This window comes from Penicillium waksmanii, assembly GCF_028829765.1.
Source record: "Penicillium waksmanii strain IBT 27052 chromosome Unknown utg000007l:1.0-4314555.0:1.0-4317578.0, whole genome shotgun sequence".
Classification (NCBI taxonomy): Eukaryota; Fungi; Ascomycota; class Eurotiomycetes; order Eurotiales; family Aspergillaceae; genus Penicillium; species Penicillium waksmanii.
Genome location: NW_026643253.1, coordinates 3,314,255 through 3,340,071, shown reverse-complemented (window position 1 = coordinate 3,340,071; position 25,817 = coordinate 3,314,255). Strand labels below are relative to the sequence as shown.

General features: G+C 52.4%; 9 protein-coding genes across 9 annotated transcripts; 3 read left to right on the top strand and 6 right to left on the bottom strand.

Annotated features, from left to right (window-relative positions):
* Positions 1 to 89: 89 nt before the first annotated feature.
* Positions 90 to 2,602, top strand: N7481_008088 (C2H2-type zinc finger protein; the record flags this gene model as incomplete). The annotated part of the gene is made up of 3 exons (XM_057267307.1): positions 90 to 225; positions 342 to 2,406; positions 2,461 to 2,602. The coding sequence occupies 3 exons, from the start codon at positions 90 to 92 to the stop codon at positions 2,600 to 2,602; spliced, it is 2,343 nt and encodes a 780-aa protein (XP_057121508.1).
* An 875-nt stretch (positions 2,603 to 3,477) lies between these two features.
* N7481_008087 (uracil phosphoribosyltransferase) lies at positions 3,478 to 4,357 on the bottom strand (the record flags this gene model as incomplete). The annotated part of the gene is made up of 3 exons (XM_057267306.1): positions 3,478 to 3,914; positions 4,003 to 4,102; positions 4,181 to 4,357. The coding sequence occupies 3 exons, from the start codon at positions 4,355 to 4,357 to the stop codon at positions 3,478 to 3,480; spliced, it is 714 nt and encodes a 237-aa protein (XP_057121507.1).
* Positions 4,358 to 4,952: 595 nt separating this feature from the next.
* On the top strand, positions 4,953 to 6,264 carry N7481_008086 (FluC/FEX family fluoride channel; the record flags this gene model as incomplete). The annotated part of the gene is made up of 2 exons (XM_057267305.1): positions 4,953 to 4,968; positions 5,042 to 6,264. The coding sequence occupies 2 exons, from the start codon at positions 4,953 to 4,955 to the stop codon at positions 6,262 to 6,264; spliced, it is 1,239 nt and encodes a 412-aa protein (XP_057121506.1).
* Positions 6,265 to 6,484: 220 nt separating this feature from the next.
* On the bottom strand, positions 6,485 to 7,208 carry N7481_008085 (uncharacterized protein; the record flags this gene model as incomplete). The annotated part of the gene is made up of 2 exons (XM_057267304.1): positions 6,485 to 6,870; positions 7,088 to 7,208. 2 exons carry the CDS (start codon positions 7,206 to 7,208, stop codon positions 6,485 to 6,487), a joined length of 507 nt encoding a protein of 168 aa, XP_057121505.1.
* A 1,049-nt stretch (positions 7,209 to 8,257) lies between these two features.
* Positions 8,258 to 8,566, bottom strand: N7481_008084 (uncharacterized protein; the record flags this gene model as incomplete). The annotated part of the gene is made up of 1 exon (XM_057267303.1): positions 8,258 to 8,566. The coding sequence occupies one exon, from the start codon at positions 8,564 to 8,566 to the stop codon at positions 8,258 to 8,260; it is 309 nt and encodes a 102-aa protein (XP_057121504.1).
* Positions 8,567 to 10,143: 1,577 nt separating this feature from the next.
* Positions 10,144 to 11,926, bottom strand: N7481_008083 (putative DNA-directed RNA polymerase III RPC4; the record flags this gene model as incomplete). Its single annotated transcript, XM_057267302.1, has 2 exons — positions 10,144 to 10,923; positions 10,979 to 11,926. 2 exons carry the CDS (start codon positions 11,924 to 11,926, stop codon positions 10,144 to 10,146), a joined length of 1,728 nt encoding a protein of 575 aa, XP_057121503.1.
* Positions 11,927 to 13,531: 1,605 nt separating this feature from the next.
* Positions 13,532 to 15,530, bottom strand: N7481_008082 (putative C6 finger domain protein; the record flags this gene model as incomplete). Its single annotated transcript, XM_057267301.1, has 2 exons — positions 13,532 to 14,734; positions 14,808 to 15,530. The coding sequence occupies 2 exons, from the start codon at positions 15,528 to 15,530 to the stop codon at positions 13,532 to 13,534; spliced, it is 1,926 nt and encodes a 641-aa protein (XP_057121502.1).
* Positions 15,531 to 18,702: 3,172 nt separating this feature from the next.
* On the top strand, positions 18,703 to 20,730 carry N7481_008081 (cyclin family protein; the record flags this gene model as incomplete). The annotated part of the gene is made up of 4 exons (XM_057267300.1): positions 18,703 to 18,714; positions 18,887 to 19,834; positions 19,885 to 20,424; positions 20,488 to 20,730. The coding sequence occupies 4 exons, from the start codon at positions 18,703 to 18,705 to the stop codon at positions 20,728 to 20,730; spliced, it is 1,743 nt and encodes a 580-aa protein (XP_057121501.1).
* An 830-nt stretch (positions 20,731 to 21,560) lies between these two features.
* Positions 21,561 to 25,704, bottom strand: N7481_008080 (RNA helicase; the record flags this gene model as incomplete). The annotated part of the gene is made up of 4 exons (XM_057267299.1): positions 21,561 to 21,820; positions 21,882 to 23,051; positions 23,176 to 25,387; positions 25,468 to 25,704. The coding sequence occupies 4 exons, from the start codon at positions 25,702 to 25,704 to the stop codon at positions 21,561 to 21,563; spliced, it is 3,879 nt and encodes a 1,292-aa protein (XP_057121500.1).
* Positions 25,705 to 25,817: the final 113 nt, after the last annotated feature.

Sequence of the window (25,817 nt, the reverse complement as noted above, 5' to 3'; positions counted from 1 at the left end):
CAGAACCGGTGCGAGCTCACCCAGGGGACAATACAACCGTCGACTTTTTCGATTCTCGCTTGAGACGATTCAGCTCGACTTTCACACAAATGGCTCCCTCAGCTCCCGGGATAGCCAGCAACTCGCCGGCCAAGAAAACCTCCGCGCCGGAGAAGAAGTACAAGTGCCAATTTTGCAACCGCGCCTTCAGCCGCAGTGAACACAGAAGCAGACACGAACGATCTCGTAAGTTGTGGAATTCTTCATCTCTTTCTTGAGAGACCACTTTCCCCCCTCTTTCCTCTCTTTCATCCCATCCCACCCCCCTCCTCTTTCATCTCCCCCGCTGACCCACCATACAGACACAAAAGAACGGCCCTTCAAATGCTTAAAATGTCGGAGTACCTTTGTTCGCCGTGATCTTCTCCTCCGCCATGATCGTACCGTTCACGCCAAAGATGGTGGAATCCCCCTCGTTGCAGAGGGGCGCAGACGCGGTGGAGGGGTCCAGAAGTCCTCCTCATCGGGACCTTCCAAGCCTTCGATCACCATTGATCCGGCGACGTTGGAACAGATTGAGGCAAGCAGTGATGGTATGGTCGACCTTGAAACTGCAGCCATGTTGATGACAGATTTCCAACATAAGGCTGCAGCAGCGGCGACGACGTCGCAGCAGCAACAGGTGTCCGAGCGATCCGAATCCCTTTCCCCCGGTCGTGGCTCTTTCGAGCCTTACCTTTCCGGCAACGCGACCTTGCCCCAGATGCCTTGGGATACGCTCACCTCCCCCGCGGATGCTGGCTCGATGCCCACCCTCGTCGACCGCCATGGCCCCGTCGGAGACGTCCTCCTTTCCAACTCGATGCCCATGTCTGGCCACTCCACCCCAAATGCCCTTTCCCCGTATCCCTCCATGACCGGTCCTGTGAGTCCTGTTAACTACCGTCGTTCACCCGGTCCTAGCCAGGCCTTGACCCTCCCCCGGGCTCCTCAAATTGCCGACGAGATGGAGCGGAACATGGTTGTTGAGCGTGTTCAAAGCGCCGACACCCTTGGTGCTCTGCCCGAGACCTTCCAGCTGCCAGGTACAGTTGCATTGAACCGGTACCTCTCCACCTACTTCAACCTGTACCACCCTCATCTGCCCTTCCTTCACCAGCAGTCTTTCAACCCAACTACTGCCCCAGCCCCGCTCCTGTTGTCCGTTCTCTCCATTGGCGCCCTGTACACATTTGAGCGTGAACATGCTTTCATGCTGCACGTTGGCTCCAAGGTCCTCGTCAACCAGTTTCTGCAACACAAGGAGAACTTTGATTCCCGCAAATGCCCTCTGTGGTTGATGCAAGGTAGTCTGCTCAATATGGTCTTCGAGAGCTGGAGCGGTGACCCCAAGGGTCTCGAATGGACTTGCTCCATCAAGAGTCTCCTGGCCAACATGGTTGCTGGTAACCGTTATCAGCTCAAGGTTCGCACTGAGGCTCGCCAGGGCATCCAGCCCTCTCGCGAGGAGTGGATTGAGGATGAATCCTGCCGTCGCACCTATTTCGCGGTCTATATCTTCTTTGGCATGCTCACCTTGACCTTCAACCACACTCCTGCAATGAGCTTTGACGAGTTTGACAACCTCGAGCTGCCTTCGTCCGAGTCCCTATGGAACCTTGATCCATCCGACGAGGATTCATGGCGCCGCGGTGTGGTCGACGGCACTCTCACTGTTCGCGAGGCTCACGACTTCCTGTTCCAGGGTGAACAAACTCGCTACAGCGCCTTTGCGACTCGCGTTCTGATCAACGCTCTGTTCTTGCAGGTTTGGAACCACAAGCGCAGCTTTGAGGCGCTGCAAGACGTGGTCACTGAATATAAGCTGCGTCTCGCTCTGGAGACTTGGGAGAGCTCTCTCGATGTGTGCGAGTCGGAGACCATTGTTGTCCCGCTTAGCACTCCTCAGAAGGGCCACCCCTTGATCTTCAACTCGATGGCCGTCTACCGTAACACTCGCGCCCGCCTGGAAGTTGACCTGAAGTCCATCCAGGAGGCCATGCGTTACCATTCGTCCTACGAGGTCGCCGCTGCCATGACCGTTGCCCGCGAGAAGGTCAAGCGCTCCCAAGAGATGAATAAAGTTGTTCAGCAATGCTTTGAGTGCATTGAAATTGCCGCTATTCAAGGCATCAACTGGGTTGCCAAAACCTCCGCCACTAACTGGAGTGTCGAGCACCCTCTGTGTGGCCTGGACCTGATGGTCATCCTGAGTCTCTGGCTCTACCGCCTGGAACATGACGACGAGCCGGCGACTGAGGCTGAGATGGCTATTTACAACAAGGTCCGCAATCTGTTTGACGATGATGCCATCGACGCATTTGGCAAACTCAGCTCCACCGTCGCCCGTGTTTGGGGTAACATCCTTGACGGCGTGGTTGTCTGGGGGTAAGTCTCTCTACCAATCCTTCTATGATGAATCTTTACTAACAATAATATTAGAATCACCAAGTTGATGGGCGAGTCATTCAAGCTGCACTCCCAAGCCTTGGTCGGCTATGAGGACTCTCTCCGTGTTGGCAAGGACCAACCGATTCACGCAGTGCCTACCAAGTCGCTCGCCAGCGTTGGTACCGCGTACTAAATTTTGCGCCAGAATTTTCGATCGACATTTCTTTTGTCTTAACGCATTCATCCTGTTTGTTTTCTCGGGCTTTCTTACTTTCATTTTCGGACGCTTTCATTGGGACACATTGGGAAATCAGGAATGGACACGTCAAGGGGTAAGGCGGGGTGTTTTTGGTTCCGTCGAGGAGCCTCTGGGCGATTCCTGACTTTTCTGCTATTTTGGGTTGCATCTTCTCTTTTTTTTACCCTGACCTTTTACACCAGGGAGTCCGGTGCGGTGCTTTGCTTTTTGTGTTTCTCGTTCGACACCCGGCTGGTCCTGTGTGTTCCTCTCGCACTCGATGGAGTTTTCTCGTTTCGCTTTTAGCCCCTAATTTGTGCCCCCTCGTCCGTTTGCTTTGATCTCTTGATACCTTTTGATATTTTTTGCCCTTGATTTCTTTCTTTCTTTCCCTTATTATTTTTGATCTTTTGTTCCCGCGTTGATATTGTCTGACTTGATTCTGATTCTTGTGACCGAGGCTGCCTCGGTCGCTGTATTTGACGTTTAATTGCTCGTGTTGTCTGCTTTCTCCCCGCCTCGCGCATGCTTGTTTTTTTTCATGTCTCCGCTCAGCATTTGTTCGCGCTTGATTTCACCTGCACATGTTTTGATGCCTTTTTCAATGTACTATATACGTAATCGATGAATACACATTTGGCGGGGAAATCTTCACCTTCACTCCGTAGTCGTATTCACCCAGGTGTGTAAAATTATTGTAACGTGAACCTTGGAACCTTGGAAGAAAGCACCTAATATTATTGCATGGCTATTACTATATTGTCCGTACTTATATATGGCATACTCCCATTTAAAGAATCCAATACACTTGTAATACCAAGAAAACCTCTCTATTTACCAATTGCCACAAACAGTCGGTCTCCAATATCCCCCACGCCAGGCACAATCATCCCCTTCTCATTACACTTCTCATCAACGGCACCAACCCAAACCTCGACACCATCCTTCCACACCTCCGCCGCCCGTTTCACTCCATCTTCCGAGCCGAGCACACTCAACATAATAACCTTCTTAACACCCCATTCCCGCAGCAACTGGATAGCCGCTTCTGCGGTAGCACCCGTGGCAATGATGGGATCTAGCAGGACGGCGAGGGTGGAGGCGGCAGTGTTGGTCGTGGGATCGAGAGAAGCGGGGGAGGCGGGGGAGAGCTCTGATCGGTGAAACGGGAGGTTATTGTAGTATTCTACGGGTTGGAGGGTGAGTTTCTCGCGGAAGAGGCCGAGGTGGTAGATTGGGACTGCGGTGGGGAGGAGGTCGTTCAAGGCTGTGAGGAAGAACAATGTAAGCTTTCCATTTGGCGTATAAGGAGGGAGAGGTGTTGAGTAGCTAGTAGCTGGTAGAGGTAAACTGACCATCAACCATGCCCAATCCCGAACGGAGAATGGGTACCAGTGCCAGGTCTGCTGGGTCGATGCCCTGTGTCTCGTATTCGACTCCCAGCGGTGTGCGGTCCTATAGTAGCAAAGCATCGATATGAGCATGGTTTTCTCCCCTCTCTTTAAGACCTGCCTGACTTGGCTGTGGCCTTACCGTTCCAGTCTTGGTGAGCTTTAGTCCATTTGCAAAGGCCTCGACGCCGAGAATGGAGGCAATCTCCTTGACTAGATCCCTCGTCTCGCGGGGGGAGGTGCTCTGCGAGCGTAGCTGGGACAGCTTTGCCTGGAGGCAAGGGTGCGAAGAGACATGAACATTGGAGGGTAGTGACATGGTGAATGGATTGGAAAGAAGAGAAGAGAAGAATGGGGAATGGAGGATGGGGGGGGGGGGGATTGGGGGGGGAAGTATAAAGAGGTTAGGAAGGAGGGGTTGTCTCTTATCTGCGGTGTGACGGGCTTCCCAAGTTTCCCCTCTTGCAGGATCCTACCTTGCGGTATGGCTCACTCTCTATGATTCTAAAGGGTTGACCTCTGGGGTTTAGGCTCCTTTAGATCTGTCTATTATCTCTATGTCGTCTTAGGGTCTCCCTGTCTTGTCTTGAATACCAAACATCCACGATATGGGACATGCTATATGCCATCATTGGGGACATCTCCAATGTTGTCCCCAACCATGGATCCAACCATCCCCAGATCCATTGTTAACTTCTTCCAAACAAGAAAAACCTCTCCAGGCCATACCGTCCCAGTATAGAGCTCCAGCCGAGCCAGGCTCGATGTCACAGTGGAGGAATGCTATCGACGATCCCACCAGCTTACCAGCTTATCAGCTCCACCGTGAATCCACCCTGCCCTGCTACCCACTTTTTCCCGGCCGACCTTAACCTCAATATCTTCAACCTCGCCATCTCCTCCTGGCAGACGCCATGCCTTCCACGGCCGGTCCCACCGACCCTTCAGCTTCCAACGAGCTGAATCTGGATCGTCAAAACAGTGCCGATCCCCCCTTTAACAGAAACAACCTACCCACAACCCGTCGAGCCCGTCTCCTCCCGGCGTCAACAATGGCACACCGGTGCGACAGCAGAGGCAACGGCCGAGCTTAAAGATGAAACCGCGCGCACACCCTCTCCAGCTCCAACTCCCCTCTCCCCACACGCAACGCACCTCTACACACTCTCCTACCTCGTCTTCTTCTCCATATTCGGCACCCTCGCCCGCCTAGGCCTCCAAGCTCTAACATTCTACACCGGCGCGCCCGTCGTGACAGGCGTCCTCTGGGCAAATGTAGGCGGTAGTCTCATAATGGGCTTCCTAGCCGAAGACCGCAACCTTTTCCGCGAAGAATGGGGTCGCAAACCCTCACCACCGCCAAAGGACAGTACCGAAGCAGCCGAGCAGAACAAAAACCACAAAGCCGTCAAGAAAACCATCCCGCTCTACATTGGCCTCACAACTGGCTTCTGCGGCTGCTTCACCTCCTTCTCCTCTTTTATCCGAGACGTCTTCCTCGCCCTGGCAAATGCCCTCCCGGACCCCTCCCTATCAGCCGCCGGCGACGCCATCGCATCCCGCAACGGCGGGTATAGTTTCATGGCGCTGGTCGCGGTGATACTCCTAACCGTCTCGCTGAGTTTATCAGCCTTGATCTTCGGGGCACACCTTGCCCTCGCACTAGTGCGATTCACACCAACAGTCCCCTTCACACTGACGCGACGCGTACTAGATCGCGTAGTCGTTGTACTGGGCTGGGGCTGTTGGCTCGGAGCCGTGTTTATGGCTATCTGGCCGCCGGATCGAGGGAGCGGTGGTTCTGAGACGTGGCGTGGTCGTGCGGTGTTTGCTTGTGTTTTTGCGCCACTGGGCTGTCTATTGCGATTCTACTTGTCGTTGCATTTGAATGCTCGGATCCCTGCTTTCCCGTTGGGGACGTTTACGACTAATATTTTTGGCACGGTTATTGAGGGGCTTTGCTATGATCTCCAGCATGTTAGTGGGCTTGGTGCTGTGGTTCCGGCTGCTTTGGTAGGGTGTCAGGTTTTGCAGGGTGTTATGGATGGGTTCTGTGGGAGTGCTACCACGGTTAGTACGTGGGTTGCGGAGCTGAATGGGTTGCCGAAGAGGCGGTATGCATATGTGTACGGGATTGCGAGTGTGGCTGTTGCGCTTGGGCTTTTGATTGTTATTATGGGCTCGTTGCTTTGGACGCGTGGGTTCGCTGAGGCGGTTTGTGGATGATGTGATGTGATGTGATGTGGTCTGATGTTATACGAGATGACATGAGATGACACGATATGATACCCTCGTTGAATCCAATGTACAATATATCTAGATCCATAGCCTAATTATGATAAACGCTGCCATGATATACTCATTTCCATAACCAGGCAGCTGAGCCAACATTCCTCGTCCTGCCAAGAGTCCTGGCGTATCAGGGTTATCCATTTCATTTCATCAATCACAGAAGATCTCTCCCCACAACCCTTGGGCCAGAGGTACCTGTCCCAGCCCCGAATCCAAAATCAAACCCCTCACCACCGTGACCATTCCCGTTCCCATTCATCAAGCCCTGACCCTGACCCTGAGTCTGACCCTGGCTCTGCCCAGAACTCCTCTGTCCCATCTCCATCCCATGAACCGGCAACTCAGCCCGGTCCGTAGGAACAGCATATCGATCCAACATTTTCTCCGCGATTCGTTCGCTTCGCCCATGGGAGACTGCCGTCGGGCTCCCAAGGAGTCGGGTATCTGCCGCAGGCGCTGTACGACTGTGGAAAGCTTTGCGACGGTCGAGATCCTGAGCGAGGTTTTTACGTTGGACCACTTCATGATACTCTGTTAGCCCTTGCGTGCCAGGGTTCAAGCGGAGTGGGATGTGGGGAATAGTCAGGGGTATGTGAGTACAACATAGTGTGGTGGTAGGTTGTATACTAGTATTGTGGGTATAACTAGATGAGGCGGGGGAGTGGTATGGATAGTAGCAGAATACTGGTGGATGTCTAGCATAAAAGCCCGGGCCGGTACTCAAGGTGCTTCTGGGAAACGAAGATCTAATACATACCCTTCCAAGCGAATGTGTAAATGGCCATCGTCACCAAACCAGCCCCAATAAAGGCAAACATAATGCCCAACTCGCGGCCCAGCGACGACATGGGCGTTGAAGGCGGGTATTCGATCGCCATGGCGATACTCGTAATCGGAAACAAATTTGTAGAACTTGAACTCGCTGTGTATGTAGCAGACTTAGGTCTCTCTTGCTGCAATTTAGGATAGGTGTAGAAGTTTCAGATTTCCGAATCACCCTCCTGCAAAGACGTCAGACGTAATCTGACTGCGGAGAAGTGGAGAGCCCAAAGCCGGGCGTTCAAGGCTAAAGGTTGGGGGGCGGATTTGTTACTTTTGCGCCCGTTTGGACTTGGCCTGGGCTGATGGGCGTCGGCGGTGTGTTGGTTTAGTGTAGGAGGATCAGTGCAGAAACTTTGCTGTGTCTTATAGTGGCTCGGTAGGTACTAGGTACTAGTAGTTTAAAGGTACGGTAGTAGTATGAAGTGGGTTGGAATAAACAACGAGGTGCGCCAGCCGCACCCGTTCGCCATGACAAAGAACGAGGTTGGTGCCCACTGGCAGGTAGGTGGCTTGGGAGGCGTCAATAGTTTCAGAATTAATGCCATGAATTGGAGACCAATATACGCCACATTCATCTCCGGTCAGTTCGATATGAGACTTTACACACTAAGTGCTACATACGTGGTGTTATAGCAGAAACAAGTAATAATATGTATGAATGTGATGATTTCATTTGTACACAGGTGGTAAATCTCGTCCGGTATACACAAAAAGGCTCCAGGTATCATGTACAACATGCAGCTCTATACTCCGCTAAGCGGGAATGCAATGTGCTCAGAAAAAAAAATGATGAATGCCCACGCCCGGTGTGACTGGGTCGTGGATGCAGAATAGCTCAAAAGTCGCTGAAGAAGACTCAAATGGTTGAAAGGTAGTGTAGGGTAGAAGAAGGGTGAAAGGTAGATGTAAAAGGTGAAGAGGAGCAGGTCGACTCGAGATCGGCCGAATTAAATCGAGGTAAGGTCAGGGTGCGCGTATTCACGTGTCATGTCGGTAATGTTCAGAATCGAAGAGGTCGAGGAGGAAGGAAATGAAAGCAGAAATCGAGTAATCATGGTGGACGGAAATAAAGGTAGAAGTAGCCTTTCATCGACACCGTGTAGGACTAGCCTAGCATGACGGCCGCAAGAGCAGTGCAAGTCAATCCGATGGCACATCCAATCCACGGAGTTTGACCGAGGGAGCCCTCACTACGCGCCTGCACCACATGCCTCGCGCTGCGACGGGTGAGAGTCATATCCAAAGGATCAACAAGAGGCACAAGCTGTTCGCGTGGAGCAAATTCCGGTATTGATGCGACGGCGGAGCGGTGCGCGAGGTCCGCGACAAGATCGTTGGCGCGTGGCTGCGGATGCGGTTGCGACTCGGCGAAGACGGCCGGAGCGAGGGCCACGAGGAGATAGGCGGGCCTCATGGTGTGGATTGTTGTGTGCGCGGAACAGTGTGTATTTCAAGGGGACTCGCGTTGGCCGGGCGAGGGCCTTGGAGGAGGGGAAGTTGCGAAACAAGCAACGCCAAGCTGGACCGTCGTGGAGATCTTGCGAATTGCGAGTTGGCGAGGCAACCGGTGGAGTGAGACGTGATGCAGGTGCTGTACACGATGAACACGCCGGAGGAAATGTAGCGGTCGTGCTGGGAGAGGAGTGGTATATATGATCGGGCCCGATTGAAGGGGATGGAGATCGGGTTGATGGTGGTGGTGGAGGAGGTTGGTATTGTGGGAATAGGGGGGCCAAAAGTCGAAAAAAACAAGACGAGGGGGCAGAGCCTCAACGGACACAGCGACGCAGTCAGCAAAGAAGCGAGGCCAAGCGAAAGTCGTGAGGAGTGAAAGTCCTCTGTAAGTGAGGAAGCAAATAACAGCACAAACACCCCCCCCCCCCCAAAAAAAACAGGGAGTCAGGGAAAAAAGCGAGATTAATATGCCGTGAATGGAGTAGCGCGGGTCTCAACCGTGGAATCGGCCTTCGTCCCTGTGGGGGGGGATGGCACACTTTATTCCCTGGCTTCTCATTGGTCAACTATCGACCAGGCTCCTCCTTCCCCGTTGGCGTTGTATGGTGTGATATGGGAGAGAGAGAGCTTGGCATCTTGGCACTTGCTGCTTGCTCTCCCATGTAACCAACTCCGCCTTGTTGTTAGAGACCGGCCTGTTTCCCGGTGCACTACTCTGTCCTAGTACCCTGTACTACTCCCTGCAATCATCACTAATGACGCATCTCGCCATTAGGCATGATCCCACTCATGACCTCCCAGCCTGATTCAGATCTGCCCACCCTCGACTGAAGCCTGCTCTCCTCTCCCCTGCTCTGCTCCATTGACCCACCTGTCGATCGCCACGAAAGACCCAATCAACAGTGGGTCATAAAGTCCAGACATCCCGACGGCAAGCCGTGATGCAAGGACGTGCGAACGGCCGGGCTCTCGACCTCTCAGGGGGGGGAGCAGGGGGCCGCCCCCTGAGAGTCGCCGCTACACAGCCGTGAATTGCTGGTCGCGAGCTTGCTGCTCGGACTAGCAAGCTGCTGCAGGTGCCCTCAATCAAGCTCTGACTCCGACCGGGGCTGGTTTTCTTGGCTCGCCCCTACCATAGGACGCTATAGATAGAACACGCCTCCAGGTGCAGCTTGCATTCTAGCGGTGCTTCGCCATCATCACGCGGTGTCGCAGATCTGGCTGGATCAGCATTCCGCGTGAGAGCTGAAATCACTCTGTATATCGCTTTTCTATTCTTGTATTCGTTAGACCTTGAGTATGGACTTTCTACTCCGCACGAGACAACGTAAATGTCTCACCAGCTCACAGATTAGTCATTAGAAGATTAAACATCTATCGAGATATCAGATCTCTCATTGATTACAGAGTAGTAAGAAGTTGTCTTTACTGCCCAGGTGAATAAAGGTGTGGGTGCAAGGCAATCAGATATCCATAGTCTATCATCATTTCTTTTATTCGTGCATCTTAAGACACTATCAAAGCTAAAAGAGTTCATCAAAGCATATCGTCCCAGTTCGGCATCACAGTGAACTTGCCGCAAAGCTGGCCCATGGACCAGACCCGGTTCTCCTCTTCTTCTTCTGCCTCCTTCTTCACATCGGGATCATCATTTGATGAGGAAACAATCAATGCCTCCTGTACAAAGTCCACCATTGCTGCCCGATCAAGCTCGAAGCTAACGCCGCCCCAGTCCATAGTAATGCGCCCGGACTTGTGAACGTTTAATTTGCCCACCTTGCCAGCTGGCAAGGACCAATCCGTAGTAGCTGTGATGATTTTAGGCGTCTCAGCCTGAGGGAGAGCATCAACGTCCGTGATTTCAACGTCGCCTTCGGGCTTGACCTCGTTTTCTGTGTCGTTTGCCTCCGGGGCTGTCTCGGAGGCTTGCTCTGCAGCCGGCTCTGCGGCTGGTGGATTTTCAGAGCCGGGGACTATGAGGTTGGGCGTCATAGGTGGGAATTGCATGAGGAAGAGCTGACCCACGAGGTTCTTCGGGGTTTTGTCCTCTTCCGTTTCTTGCTTTTCGCTCTCGTCTTGACCCTCCGTGGCAGTATCAGTGTCCTCATCGGCAGCGGGAGTCTTCTCGGTGGTGGGTTCAAGCGTTGCTGCTTCGGTCGACGCTGATTCTGGGCTCTTCTCTGGCTCATCGTCGCGGAAGAGTTCGCGCACATGAGCCAAATCGTCCAGATGACGGTCGTATTCATCAATCTCCTCCTTTCGTGCGGAGGAGTTCTCGCGGGTCTCGTTTGACCTTCGGGGTCTCTGGAGCCTTAGCTTTGGGTTTCACGGGGGAGGATTGGGGATCCGAGACCTTCCTCCGCACGCGCACCTTTTGTTGGGGGAGGAACCCATCATCCTCTACTGGTACCACATCTGCCATTGGGGTGTCCTCGTCGTCGACGGGCTCGGCCTTGACACGAGGCTCTTCCTCTTGTTCCGGAGTGACTTCTTCTCCCTGCGCGATCTTGGCTTCTTTCTCGGCCTTCTTGCGCAATTCATCCGTTCGAGCTGTGCTGGACTCCATATTCACAGAAATAGTTCGCTCCTCATGTTCAATTCGCTGCACACGGACAGGCTTCAGACCCCTAAGCTCTGGATCCCTACTACGGGCAGGCAGCTTTCCCTTAGGATCCTTAGGCAAGTCCGAGTCCGAGTCATCAGAAAGACCGATTTGATCAATGCTAATGCGAATCCCGCTTTCACCATCATCATCTGAGTCGTAGTAATAATCATCTGCAGGGGGTCTGCTACCGCTACCGCCAACACCAGTGCTAAACACAGAGCGAGTCTGAGACCGGTCGTAAGAGCGCGGTCCAAACGAACTCCCACCACGACCTCTCCGAGCGCCGCCCTGAGGTCCAAATCCACCCGTACCAACAGGCCCGCCACGACCACGGAAAGCCCCGCGACCTCGGCCACCACCTCGACCGCGCTGAATGGCAGCCGCTTCCTTCAGTCGCTCATTATGCCGTTCCTGCTCAAGCTTCGCCATGGCATCTCGGTCTTCTTTGCTGCGGCGCTGAACACCTTTCTTCGGCTGATACTTGAGGACCGGTTTCGCTGGTTCGCCGGGAAGATTCGAGAGAGATCGGCCTGTGGCTGGAATGCTTCCGGAAGACTCGCGCTTCTTCAAGGATTGTAATCGCTGCACGGGTTGTCGGCCGGTAGAGGCGGGTCCATTTTGAGTAGAGGGTGCGTCGGCGGCAGCTGAGGCACTGCCTTCAGCTTGCTCTGTTCGTTGGGCGGCAGGCCGTCGAGTAGCCGGTTTGGGAGGCATAATTGCTATCTCGGTGCAAGCAAGACGCCGTTGGCGCCCCGCTACTTAGGGCAAGGTTTTGTCGGAGAAAATGTCTAGCGCATAGGCTAGTGATTTGGGCGTATCGACTTGGGAGCTTCGGTTGAATCGTCAGAAACAATCTCAAATAGCGTAGAGTGATTTGGTATGTTGAAACGTGAAATTCTAGCAAAAAGTTGAGCTCTTCATCCGACTCAAAAATGTTGCGGGGCCTTTACACCGCCTTGGGTCACGTGGTATTATCTAGCACGGTCGACGGACATTATCAGCTAGGAATGAACCAGGCAAGATTGAGTGGGAAAAATAAAAATGATGGTTGTCTGAATTTCCATTTTTGTGATCGATTTCACGCAATAGTCTAAGGCCTGTATCTAGGTAGAAGCGCTCGCTTGTACCTTGCAATATCGGAGTTTGTCCAATTCACCTCACCAGTGCTATTCGAGTCTGACCCGGCACGTGAAATGACAAACCTTAGTCTGTTTGCACATGGCCGAAAGTACTTTGCAAGGGAATCAACCTCGATGTACTAGCAATGCTCAAGTTCTAGAGAAAGCCGCGCGGAATCCAAGACTCCGGTCTAGACTCGGGCGAACGTGACCTTTTGTTTCTAGTGCATTTACGGGAGGCGCTTTGTCGCCCACTACTATCACCACACTGGTGGTGGCTTGAACTACCATTACTAGTAGGGTGTCTCAACAGTCCAACCTGGCAGGTCGTATTCAAGTTTCTTTGTTCAAAATTTCGTACACCTGGGCGAGTCACGATAGTATATACCTTTCAAGGTCGGCCTCCCGAGGTTAGAGCATACGTGAAATATCCAGCCAATGAGATGCAGGCATGTGCTGATCACTACATTTGCCCACCCGTTCACCGCTGATGCGAGTCACGTGACTCGGCTATGGCCAAGAGCATGCCCAGGTGAGTAGTAGTAAATGTGAAGGATGATTTGGAAGTCTGAATTCAACAAAAAATAGACAATGAAAGTAATAGAAAAAAACACAATTCATTCCCAAGCTACTCATAAAAAAAAACAAAAGCCCATGGCATCTTATACAACATCTTGCAATTCCCTGGGTTAACTGGCCCATTCCGGAAGTATATATCTCCCAGTGTTCGGTCAGTATAAATCCCACCCACCACAAAACAAAAAAATTTGACATGAAATTAGCAAAGATGCTCAGGGGTTTTGTAGCATTGAGTTTGAAAGGGTGAAAATGGATGTGACAGAAGAAAAGACAAATATCCGCAAACACGAAGAACGCCGAATGGACACAGACAACAGATCAACCCGCTGGACTTTGTATAATCAAAATTCGGGAGCAGTGGCATGAAGCCCGGAAAGAGAGCGTGTCAGGGTACGAGGTATAAGGAGTGTCGGATACTCGGCGGCCAGAGTAATATCAAAGGAGAGATAGAGAGGGAGAGATGGTGTGTTGGTGAGGTGGTACCAACACTGATGTCATGACATGCCGAGTGGGATTGGAGGTTGAAAGAGGGAGAGTATTTAATTGCAGGCTGACAGAGTAGGGTCATCTCCTCTCAATATGAGAGCCTGGTGGACAGAAGGAGAATGACCAAGATGCACAACTAGCGCTTTCGCTTCTTATTGTCCACGCCTACCAGCGGTGTGTCTGGCATCGGCGGGAATTCACGCTCATGCTCATGGATGTGGCCGTCGTCTGAAAGATCTTCTTCTTCTTCTTCCTCGCCGTCGCCGTTTTTCTTGACCGGGACACCCATGTGGCGTCCATATCGGCCTTTCCGACCATTACCCTCGTCCTCGCTGACGCAGCCTTCGATGCCGATTCCGGCATCCTTGCAACGTCCACACGGACGTTGACGATCACAGCCCTTCTTGCTCTTACGGCAGCGTTGGCAGCGAGGCTTGGTAGAAAGATCCTCTTCATCTGCTCCGAGCTGGTGCTGGAAGTTGACGGAGCCGCCGGAGACCTTGCGGGAAGAGTTGGGGCTGAGAGGGGCAACAGGCGCAGCTGGTTTATCAGAGGGCTTGCGAGAGACAGGCACCGCCGCATTCTTGGTCTTGATAGGCTTTGGCACAGGCTTACTGCGAGGCTTGATAGACATTGGGCGGCTCTTGGGCTTTTTGGCCTTGGGCGCAAACTCCTTATACAAGATGTCATCCTCGGCTTCGCTCTTGATGCCCTCATCGGCACCGTCAGAACTGTGGTCACTGCTGTCAGCACTGGGAAGGATGTCATCCAAGCGCTTGTGATGGCGCTTGATGGTACCCGGCGGAAGCATGGGACTTGACTCAAGCCTGCGACGGGCAGGCAGGTCATCTTCGTCCTCGCTAAAGTCATCGCCTTCGCTGGTTGCGCCAGTGGAAGAGGCAGCGTCGGCAGCGCCACTGAAAGCATCGTCTAATGTTGACGCCGAGGTGCGGCCATGAGAGAAGTTGGAGGCATCGCCGAGGCGGATTAGCTGCATAGCGACATCCTCATCGGAAATACAGCTGGCGATAGTGGGGTCCGGAGTTGGCAGAATGCCAGGACCACTCACCCGCGGAGCAGAATTGCTATATGGTACACGGTGCGCATGGTCCGGGACCATAGGCGTCGCATATACACCATTACGTGCTGATTGTACACCATATTCACTGTGGCCATAGCTTTGTGGCGACGGCAGCGCTTGCTGGAAGTTGTATGGGCGGTGGGTAGGGCGAGCAAAAGGTGAGCCGGCACCTTCTTGGCCGATGGAACGGCGTTGAGGAGAGATAGATGAGGTAGAGGTAGTAAGAGGAACTTGGGGAGGAACGAAAAGTGGGAGTTCCTAAAATGAAGAAACTTGTTAGTCGAACAAGCGAAGAAAAAAAACCCGAGCGCACAAGATTGATCACACTTACCGAACTGTCAAACTTAGGACGTTTGCGACGACCATCTTGTAGTATATTCTCCATACTTATTTCAGAACTAGCGAAGGCGTCGCCGCGAGACCGACGGGAGAAGCTTCCTTCGCTGTCGCTTAGGCCGTCATCATCAGGGAAGCCAGCATGGCTCGAGCCCCGACTTTTGATGCCGTTACGAGAGACCGACTTGTGCTGAGAAGCGCTACGAAGGCTCCGGTTAGATGGAGAGGCACTGCGGTTCCTTGCCAGGCGCGATGATGGTCGCGGTGGCTGTTCAAGGATTGGTGCAGCGCCATCGGCCATCTGAAAAGGTTCGCCTAGGCTGGGTCGCTTGCGCTCAACGGAATAACCACCGTAAAATTCACCATAGGGTTGAATGGGAATGACTCGAACATATACCGTCCCGTTACTCTTGAGGTTTTCATACCTTGCGATGAGGGTGATTCCATGTTCATCCTCGAAGCTCACCCCACTGGCGGTGCCGTCGTAGATGCCATAGAAATTTTTGACAGTGGTCACGATGGAATCCGTCGTATCATGAGGGTATATTTGAACGCGCATCGGAATACGGGCTCGAACCTTGGAGTTCTCATCCAATAGTAACTCGAAGGCGACGTTCTTGGGGACGGGACCCTTAAGCGACAGGTCCCGGGATGAGCCATCCACGAGAACCGGTTGCTCTGCGAAGGCAGAGAGCGCATCATGGTGAACCGCTTGCATGATGGGCAGGTCCAGAATGATTACGAGTCCCCTGCTGCTATTGCGATGACTGCATCAACCCACTGCTTCAGTGTGATAGAGGGCGGCTAGACGGGAGGATGGGATCCATGACCAGGAGGACATAGGAAAGGCTTGTGCAAGAGGGGAATTCCATCGAACCTACCACTAATATAGGAATCGAGAAGATTGGCAGGTGGATGGACCACCCCCGGGTTGTTGATGGGCGAAAGGGTTGGCGCAGGGCTTTTCGATGGGGATGGAGGGGAATCTGTTGTCGCAAGAACCGAGAACGAGCCGGAAGAGGAGGAGTCGGTAAACCTAGACGAGAACCCACCACCAGAGTCAGCACAATGCTAGTTCAAATGTTCTCAATCATATGAACGATGGATTTGACGACTTCAGGATGGACAGAGGTCTGTTTGCTAGCCGAGTCCGACCACGACCAACCTTGGGAGTAGGCGACGGGGGGGGCACGACGAGAGCAGACTCGGAACAGGATGGGGAGCAGCGTTGACGCACCTAAGACAAACCAAATAGTATCCTTCACAGTCGCAGATATCCGAGTGATCGAAGACCGAGCGACAGGATGATCGATGGGCGATGTTGGGCGGTGGGCGAGGGGATTGTCGTCAGTTCTCTCTCTGCTCTACGAAGCGCTGCGGCTAGGTCAGCGGTGGCCCTAGGTAGGCGAGCCCTGGAGAAGCAGAGTTGTCCAGAGTATAGAAGAGAAGAGTAAGAGGAGAGGATAGGAGGGGAGACGATACTCAAGCATAAGTGAGGGCGACACAAGGCGGAGTGGGTGGGATGGGAGAAGTTGGTGTAGAGTTGAGGTGGGTGCGTACGATGGTTTCACCTAAAGCGAGAAAACGGCCTGTCTGGGTCGGTGACATGGCGATTTGCGCTTCCGGCGCCCGTCGCAGCATGCCCCTCCGTTCCACTGGATCGCAGAAGGTATCTAAAATGAACATTGAATTATTGGATTTACTCTGATCTAGTTTTGATCTTTTAAAAATCCTTCAATCCTTCAGCGATTGCCATGTATGTAGCTGTAGCTGTAGCTGTACCGGGCCCCCGGCTATTTCGCATTGCGCACGCTGTCGCAACCCGGATGCCTATTGCGCCGAGCGTTCTATCAAACTTCACCCGGAAGAACTTCGAGGTAGGACTCGAACTGGGATCGTAGGAGCAATTTTGAATGTTGCTCGACTATGAATCATCATGGGTTGGCGGGCAGCGAGGACTCCGCAAATGGTTATACCCAAGTCCAGGTACGTACCTTGTCGCCTCCCCTCGGAATGGAAGAGCAAGCCATCCGCATCATCGGACATGGGAGTCTTCAAGTACATAAGACCACAGATTACAAGGAGATATAAAAAAAAAAATCCAATTCGCAAGCCCATAGAAGTAGTTACAACGGGCATTGGTTTTCAGCGTGCGCCTCTTCTGTTCTGCGGCCGAGCGACAGGGCTGTCGCACACCGGTGACATTGGTTGTGCCCATGCGATCCAGCACACCCTTGTCGCATTGAAAATCCAGCAAGCCAAAAACAAATCTTTGAATACTGCGATCGGTTTCCCATGCTTTAAGAACCCGGGAAGATCTCCAGCGCAGGGAGGAGAGGGGAGGAGAGGAGAGGGGAGGAGAGGAGAGGAGAGGCATCGGGTGTAGTCTCGCCCGAGGGGGAACATCAAACGTGGACCGCAGACGGTGTGCAGGGCCGATCATCTTAAGACCTCTCAAAAGTCAAATAAGTTGGGAATTCAGTAGGACCACCATCGCATGACCAAAGTCCGTCACAGCATGTTTCGCATGATCTGCGCCGGCTGAGTTTTACCCCTCCTCGGGACCTACGTAAGACCAGAGGAGAAGGAGGGCAAAAAACGAGAATACTAGTAACTAGGGATTGCGGCAGACGAAGGAGGGGTTAAGAGGTAGCAGAGCATTCTCCCTGGAACCTTGCAGACAAGTGTTGCAGGGTCCTCGAATGAAAAGGCAGCGGGGACGAGGAGAAGGAGGGGGTGGGTTTGTTCTACGGAGTGTATAAAGTGTGTTTGTAGGCTTACGGGAGTACGGAGTACACCTTGATGTGATTGAATTGCGACAAAGCAAGTCAGAACTCTGGAACCGCAACCAAAAAAGGGCCAGAACGGGGTAAGGAACGTGCGCTAGCGAATGGGTTGTCCAGACCGATAGTTGCAAAATTCACATCCGCCTTCAACTGCTCTCAGCCAACCGATGTGGTGCGCCCCGCCGCCCGCTCCGAGCGGGAAAAACGATGCCCAACTTTGTCGCAATGGTGAGCGAGTTCGGATGCGCTTCGGCTGAATCGCAAACCTGCCAGTTGAGAGTCAACTCAAATACTCATTGGAGCACTGAACGCTTACCGCTTCAGCCGGCGGGGTCACGTGGGTCCGCGTGCTAGCGCGTCCGGGGCCACCCGTCAGCCCTAGCGGCGATTGTCGCCGCCCTGGGAGAGTTAGAATAACGAAGACCATCGGGATTGAGTGAGGATATCTCTGCGACATCATGGATAATTTTTTGTGACTTTCTCACCTCTGGAGTGGGTGATTTTGAGTAAAAATACAAAAATGGCATCGCCGAGGGAGACGTGACGATAAGATGATAACGTCATAGATAAGCCGATAAGCTCGCCAGGCACGTGGCTGACATAATCAAGAGCAAAGGGTGCAAACACGATGCATAGCGGGCGCGTGTATGCGTTTGGTAAGAATGCTGTCACGTAAAATTACGAGGCTGCCTGGGAGCCGCTTCAAGCTCCCAAGGTTCAAGCCTTGACTACCAGTGAAGGGAAGTGACTATCACTAATAATAACAATTCACCAGCCTCGTCAACTCTTTGCCACTATTCTTTCTAAAACCTGAAACCACCTCCACACTTTTCTCACCGGATCGAAGGGCAGTGTCATACATATAACACCCCAGCGACCGTTGTCCGCAGTGACAAGGGTGTAACACCCTTACGTGACGGGCTGGCCCCTCGAGTGGGAGTGGTGTTTGTTTTGCTGCCAATAACCGCAGGAGGCGGGTCCACCCGGCCCTTTCCATCTGAACAGAGCAAAACATAAACAATTCCAATTCCTCCTCATCCTCCTCCTTCACACCCAACCATCCTCTCCTGCCATCGACTTCTCGGCAAGGACCAGAGATTCAAGATGGATGCGAAGGTATGTGGCTTCTTTTCTTTGTTCATTATTTTCATGCTGCCTGCACGTCGTGGTTTCGCGCAATTGTTGCCAGTGGATGTGATGCTTCAACTATGCTATACATCGACTCGTCAATTTTGTGCTACTGCATCAACCGCGCCCAAAAGGAATCCATGCTAACTCAATCATCTAGCCACAGCGAATTCGCGTCCGCGGGGACGAGAACATCCCACCGTCTTTCCAGGCAGGCAAGGTCATTCACCAGCGCAACAAGTCGACTCCTGCCCTCAGCCTCGTCGCCCAGAACGCGAAGAATGGTGCCAGGCGAGCATTCGGCGATGTTAGCAACACGAAAGATATGGCTCGAGCCTCCCGCGACGATTCGGCCATCGGTGGTAAACCAAACATTCAGCTGGCTGAAAACAAGGCCCCCTTGGCCCAGCCCGCCCAACGTCCCATCTCTATCTCCAACATCAAGGGTCTTCTAAACAATGTAACTGCGAAGCCAATAAACCCTGCCGGAAAAGCCCAGCCTGCGAAATCTGCGAAGCGCAGCAATGTCATTTTCCGCGATCAACTCGAACCTGTCACCGAGCGCGAATCATCCAAGGAAGTCCCCCAGCCTGCCCGCCGCAGTGCACCACTCGTCGAAACGAAGATTACCCAGAAGAACAATATCCAGAAAGAGCAACCAGTGGCTGTCGAAGAGTCCGTCGTTTCTGATCTGGAGAAGGTGGAGGTCAATGAGTGGGAGGAAGTTCACAAGCCTGCGGGATCCGACGACACCCTTTCCGACTCTGAAGAGACCAAGGCCTCCTCTCAATTTACCAAACACTCTGCACCCACCACACAAACTTCCAACGGCATAGCTACCATAACCTCCGAGCCTGAGGCAGATGATTGGGAAGATGAAGAGGTCGACTACCTCCCGCCCTATCTCTCACGCGCCGATAATACTACTGGCGGCACAACCACTGTCATCTTCCCCCGTATCACCTCTGTGACCAAACGCCAGATGCTCCAAGCAAAGGGGATTGTGGACAACTCAAGAACGGAAGAAGATATCCTCGAAGACTTCTTCGACTCGAGCATGGTGGCAGAGTACAGCAGTGAGATCTTCTTGCACCTTAGACAGAAAGAGGTATGTGATATGATTCCGTGATCGAGTCCTCAGATGCTAACCCTTCATAGATCGATATGCTTCCTGTTCCAGATTACATGGCCAACCAAGCGGAGATTCAGTGGTCTATGCGATCTGTCCTCATGGACTGGCTCGTGCAGGTGCACTTTAGATTCGCATTGCTTCCAGAGACCCTCTTTCTCTGTGTCAACTATATTGATCGCTTTCTTTCGCACAAGATCGTATCGCTCGGTAAATTACAACTGGTCGGCGCGACAGCCATCTTCATTGCTGCAAAATATGAAGAGATCACTGCTCCTTCGGTCCAGGAGATCGTCTACATGGTTGATGGTGGTTATGACGTTGACGAGATCCTCAAGGCCGAGCGCTTCATGCTCTCAATCCTTGATTTTGACCTCGGATGGCCGGGTCCAATGAGTTTCCTCCGTCGCATTAGCAAGGCAGATGACTACGACCTGGAAACTCGAACAGTTGCCAAGTACTTCCTTGAGCTGACCATCATGGATGAGAGATTCGTCTGTACACCACCGAGCTTTGCTGCTGCTGGCGCTCACTGCCTGGCTCGCCTGATGCTCCAAAAGGGATGCTGGGTATGATAAATCCTTTCAATCACTCTGATCTGACTCCTTGCTTACTTACACTCTTATCAACAGACACCCGCCCACGCATACTACAGCGGTTACCTCTATGAGCAGCTGCAGCACGTCATGTCGACCATGCTGGAGTGCTGCGAGGACCCGCATCGCCATCACCAGGCGATCTTCGAAAAATACTCCGATCGTCGCTTCAAGCGCGCCTCCCTTTACGTGGAGGCTGAAATCCACCGTGGTTTCAAACTTCCTCGTCCAACATCGCTCAAGAACCCTCGCCGTCAGGACGGTACCGAGAATTACTGAACTTTTCCTTTTCCGCAAGCGACACCTTTCCTGAGTCTTCGCGTACCACACAACACACTCACTACCCGCTTTCCATATCTCATTTCAAGCATTGCTTTCTGGGTTTAAGGGTGGGTTTCGGGGTGAACAGTGAAACTGGATACCGACTGGCGTTTTTTTTTCTTTGACACATCTTTTCTACCACTACTACCCCTTTTCAAGCCTCACGACATCGGTATGACTTGACGCCATGTGCCGGACGCGAGGAGTCTAATGGTCGGGAGGCGTTTCGTACATGGTCTGCTTTCTCCGGCGTCTTAATTCCCTTTCTTTTCCACTTTCTCTTCATCGGTGTTTTTTCATCTTTTTTTACCCATTCACGATACATACCTCTTTCTTTTGCCGGTGATTTATCTCCGTGACGAAGCATATTCGAAATTCAGCTTTGCCTTCGGGCGCCTACTCTAATCACGGTCCTTTTCTATGTTCGTTCCTTCGACCACTTTCCTTTTTCCAGTCGCGCCATATCGCATGCTCCCACGTACATTGCCCAGGATGTCTTTCCTTGCATATTATCGCTACGTGATTCCTATTACTAGGCAGATATTGCACATGAAGATAGCTTTATACGGGTCAATACAAGTATGGTTCAGTACACAGCTTTCTTTGTAGGCCGAGCTCTTCTCATGGTTACCAGTGATCATAGTATCAACGTTGGAAAAGCATCCGGTGGGCACTCCCGGCGCAATGAATAGTGAATTCGTCTCATGATGAAATGTACTTTGGTCTTTTAAGAAAACACTTTTGGCCTGTAGACAATGTGCTAATGCGTTTATCCAGGCCAAGGCCAATCATTGATCAAGTCCATTGAACTCGATCAATCTCTTCACGGCTTCAATCACCTTATCCCCCGCCCCACCATCCGATCCAAGGGCTGGGTTATCAATTCGCGCAGCAAGGGCTTCGTCTAGCATGGTTCGTAGACGGGAGACGAGAACACCGATCCGGGCCCAGCCACGGAGACGGAGCCAGCCATCAACGACAAGACCACGGCCCATTGTGTCGAGAGTTATGGAGCCACAGAACAGGAGCAAAGAGTAGGCGTTGAAAGCTGTGGGGGGGTTTGATTAGTGATTGCGAAGCAAGTTTATGAAACAATATGATGAACTTACGAGTGAGATCACGGATGAAGACCTTGCTTGTCGCCATCTTTGTGAAGTAGCTCAGATAGGCTGCTGCACTGGGGTATCCCTGCGCCGAGAAGAGGATAGAGCTAGGGTGAATGAAGACGCGGCCATTCTCCTGGTTAAAGTATTTGATCGTTCGAGCATCCGGGTCAACCTCGACCGTACCAGTCACCGAACTGGCAAACTTCTTATCAGGGAAGGAGATTCGCGCAACTTGGGGCTGGAATGCGCCGGCCACCAATGCACGGATGAGATTTCGGTTTGAGGCATTGCGGTTCCAGGTCGTGGATGCATCTGTGTAATCTACCGGCAAAATGCCAGCGTCTTTGAGAGATGTGACGAATTGGGCACGATTGGACGAGATGTCACGGAGGGTTTGGTGGGAAAGGAAATTCGATGCGCACCAAGTTTGCGTCTTCCAGTAGCCGTTGGCACGCACTAGCTCGGACCAGGACTGGTAGGCCAATAAGTCGGTGAGAAGATCTCCATCGCCAGGACGTGAAAAGGCTGCCTTGGCGGCGTCTGCTTCTTCTCGTTTTTCGCGGGGAGAGACGAAGGGACTTTTGACCGTTAAGATGGCAGCGATGGTTAGACAGGGCTCCATGCACCCGAAGATCGAACCGTAGATCATTAACTTGGCACAGCGAAGATCAGCTGGAATCATGGAGAGGTATCGGCCCAGCGCCGTCAGGCTGCTGTGATCCATGGCTCCAATTCTATGCAGGAAGTTGAGGGCACCTTCGACAGCGATGCTTTCTGGGGGAGTTATAGTATTTTCAAGGAACGTGGCGACGTCATCGATGCCCTTCATGGATTTCACAGACAGACACAACTGCTCCAGAGGAACGCGGCGAATCTCAGGATCGGGCCGTTGAGCCATATTCGACTCGGCTTTGCGGGTGTATAGCTTGTAGCAGGTACCGGCACGGACACGACCTGCACGACCTCGACGCTGCTTACAGGCAGCCTGTGATGCCCATACCTCTTGAAGACGGACCATGTTGTCCTTGGGATCATAACTGGTCTCTTTCACTCGGCCAGTATCAATGACGGCCACAACATCCTCAATTGTAATGGATGTTTCCGCCACATTAGTCGCGGCAATAACCTTCCTTTTTCCTCTGGGCGCACTTTGGAAGACACGCTTTTGCTCAGCTGGTAGCAAAGAGGCATGTAGAGGGAGTGGGTGTGCATTTGGGATTCTCCTGATGAAATTTAGACATCTTTCGATTTCCATAGTTCCCGGCAGGAAGATGAGAATCCCCCCCAGGATTATCACCAAGTTGGTCATCAATGTATTCAACAGTGGTCGCAATCAACTCATAGTTGATGCCCATGCCTACGCTTCGCAGAGCTTTGCCCAAGGACTCCTGCTCTCGTGGAGCATCGTCCTCAAAGTCATCATCCAACTCGGGAGCGAAGCCGGTGTACCTTATCACATCGTCGAGATAGTAGTCATCGACAGGGAACGTTCGACCTGGGATATTCACCAAGCCGACATTATCATAGCCACCGAAGTAATTTCGGAAGACATCCGCATCGAGTGTAGCACTCATGAGAATAACCTTCAAATCCTTTCGGTAGCGTAAAACATCGCGGAGAAGGGCCAAGAGGAAATCAGTATCCAAACTACGCTCGTGGACTTCGTCAACCACAACGTGAGAAACATCCGCCAAGGAGCTTCCGATGTTGCCATCGGCGTCACCGCCAGACTGGATTCGGCGGAGCAAGACACCAGTGGTCACAAATGTGATCTTAGTGGCACCCTGCTTAGCTTTCGACTCGCCACGGATCACGTATCCAACCTCATCACCCACGGTTGAGCAACGTTCATCACTGACACGGTCAGCGAGGCCAAGGGCTGAAATCCTTCGAGGCTGAGTGCAGATAATATTTGCAGCCCCTCCAAGTCCACGCTTAATCATGTCATCCAAGACAAATTGTACAGATTGTGTACTTTTACCGCTACCAGTTTCACCAGAGATAATGGTAACTTGGTTTGAGTTGATGGTCTGGATGATGGCATCTTGGATGTTCCATGCAGGTAACGACTGTCGTTTCCGGGACATATCAATCTGTGCTGCAGTGTCTTGCTTGGCTTCCCATGCATCCCGAATGGCGAGGCTCTGAGGAGAGTTGGCCTTCCAGTCGATACCCTTGCGTTGCTTGCGACCAGATCGTAAAGGGATCTCCTTAGTTTCAGCTGATGACGAAGCAGTCACAGCGGAGATCTCTCGTAGCCTGCCAGGATTCTCCATAATATCAGTGAGGTTTACCTCCAACCAGTCCAAAATATTGAAGATCATAGACTCTCCGCTGAAATTCTCTTCGGCATACTGCACCGCCCGACGAATCGCGCTGAGTCGAATATAAGCCGGTATGCTCTTAGCCTGGATGATTATGACAGGCGGGGTGGTTGGGTAATGGGTAGATGGTTCCTGGAAGCGAATGATGGTGTTTTCTGGAAGCTCGGGAGCTTCGCTCTTGATTTCGCAGACCCTGTCTGAAATTCGGGAATAGCGGTCACCAAAAATAGCCTCCAAGGTCTCCTGTTCCTCATTCCAAGCTTCCGCATCGCCATCGGGCGTAGAAGCAGACGCGAATGCTGCTCCATGGGCCAATGTGCTTTGCAGATATTCTGCAGCGGCGAGTTCATCGCCCTTCTTATTATCGAGTACTTGTGAGCAAAGATCAGCCGGGTAACCAACCGAAGCAAGTCTCTTGATCTTTGCTTCACGGGCCAAATCTCCAGACACAAGACTGACACCGGCAGAGTAGCCCTCGGGCAAACTCCAGCGCGGCAGATCATCCTCGGGGACATAGACGAGCAGCCACTCCAAAACCTCCTCGCGGTCTTTACATTCAGCCGCAGCCTCTTCAACATGGCTGCGACGGAACCCAAGTTTTGAAAATTCCTCCACAATGGCCTGCATTTCCTTCTGTGGAATCTTCACACCATGAGCGTTCCAAACTGTATGTTGCCGTAAAAGACCTTCAATATCACGACGAATGCGAGCGCCCATGTCCACTTTGGGGGCTTGTGACCAAATGCGTTTACTTTTTCCATCTCCCGTTCCTAGCCCGATATCAGCGGAAGAAACCTTCTCCTTGGCTTGCGCCTTGAGACGCTCTGCCCTCTTCTTCTCCAGGTCGGCAGCCGCACTCTCGCGTTCTTGCTTGGCTAGGAATGGATCCGCTTCATAAAGCCAGCCTTTGCCCTCCTTTGTATCTGTCGTCTTTATGTCGGTGAAATCTTCTCTCCATAGCTTCTTGTATGTTGGTGGAAGCATCATGTGTAGGTTGCGCATATTGCAGACACGGAAAAGGGCATATGCAGCGGCGAAATGGCGGGCTTCCAGGGCTGTAGTTTGTGTCGCAACTTCTTTATGGGAGGGAGGTACTTTCATCGGTGGGAGCACAGTCAATTCTTTGGTTTTTGGGTCAACCTTTTTGAGGGTCACTGAGGATATGAAGCCATCACGAGATTGGATCTGTAATATTATCGCAATATCATTAGCATCTTGGTCACAACAATGGCTCGTTGAGCGTCCTGGGTTAGGTGAATTATTACCATTCCGTACTCTGGCCTCTCCCATTTTTGTTTCTGACAATGCTCCGACAGCATATTCACTGGCAGTTTGCCTGTCCATGATGCGCCGCCAATAACCTCCTTCACGGTCGGCTTCTTCGGCTCTTCAGGGGCGGCTGGTGCGGGCTTTTTGTCCGATTTCTCTGCTGCAGCCTTAGCCTGCTTAGTTCCAGGCTTTGGACCGCCTCCGCGGTTGTCTACCTTCTTCTTGGGGCCCATTGTTGGAAGAATGGCGCTCATTCACTTTCACCGCAGACGAATTGCTTTTCAATGGTCCCGCACTAAACCGCATTGGGATTGCGGGGAGCCAAAGTTGGCGGCGCGCTTGAAGA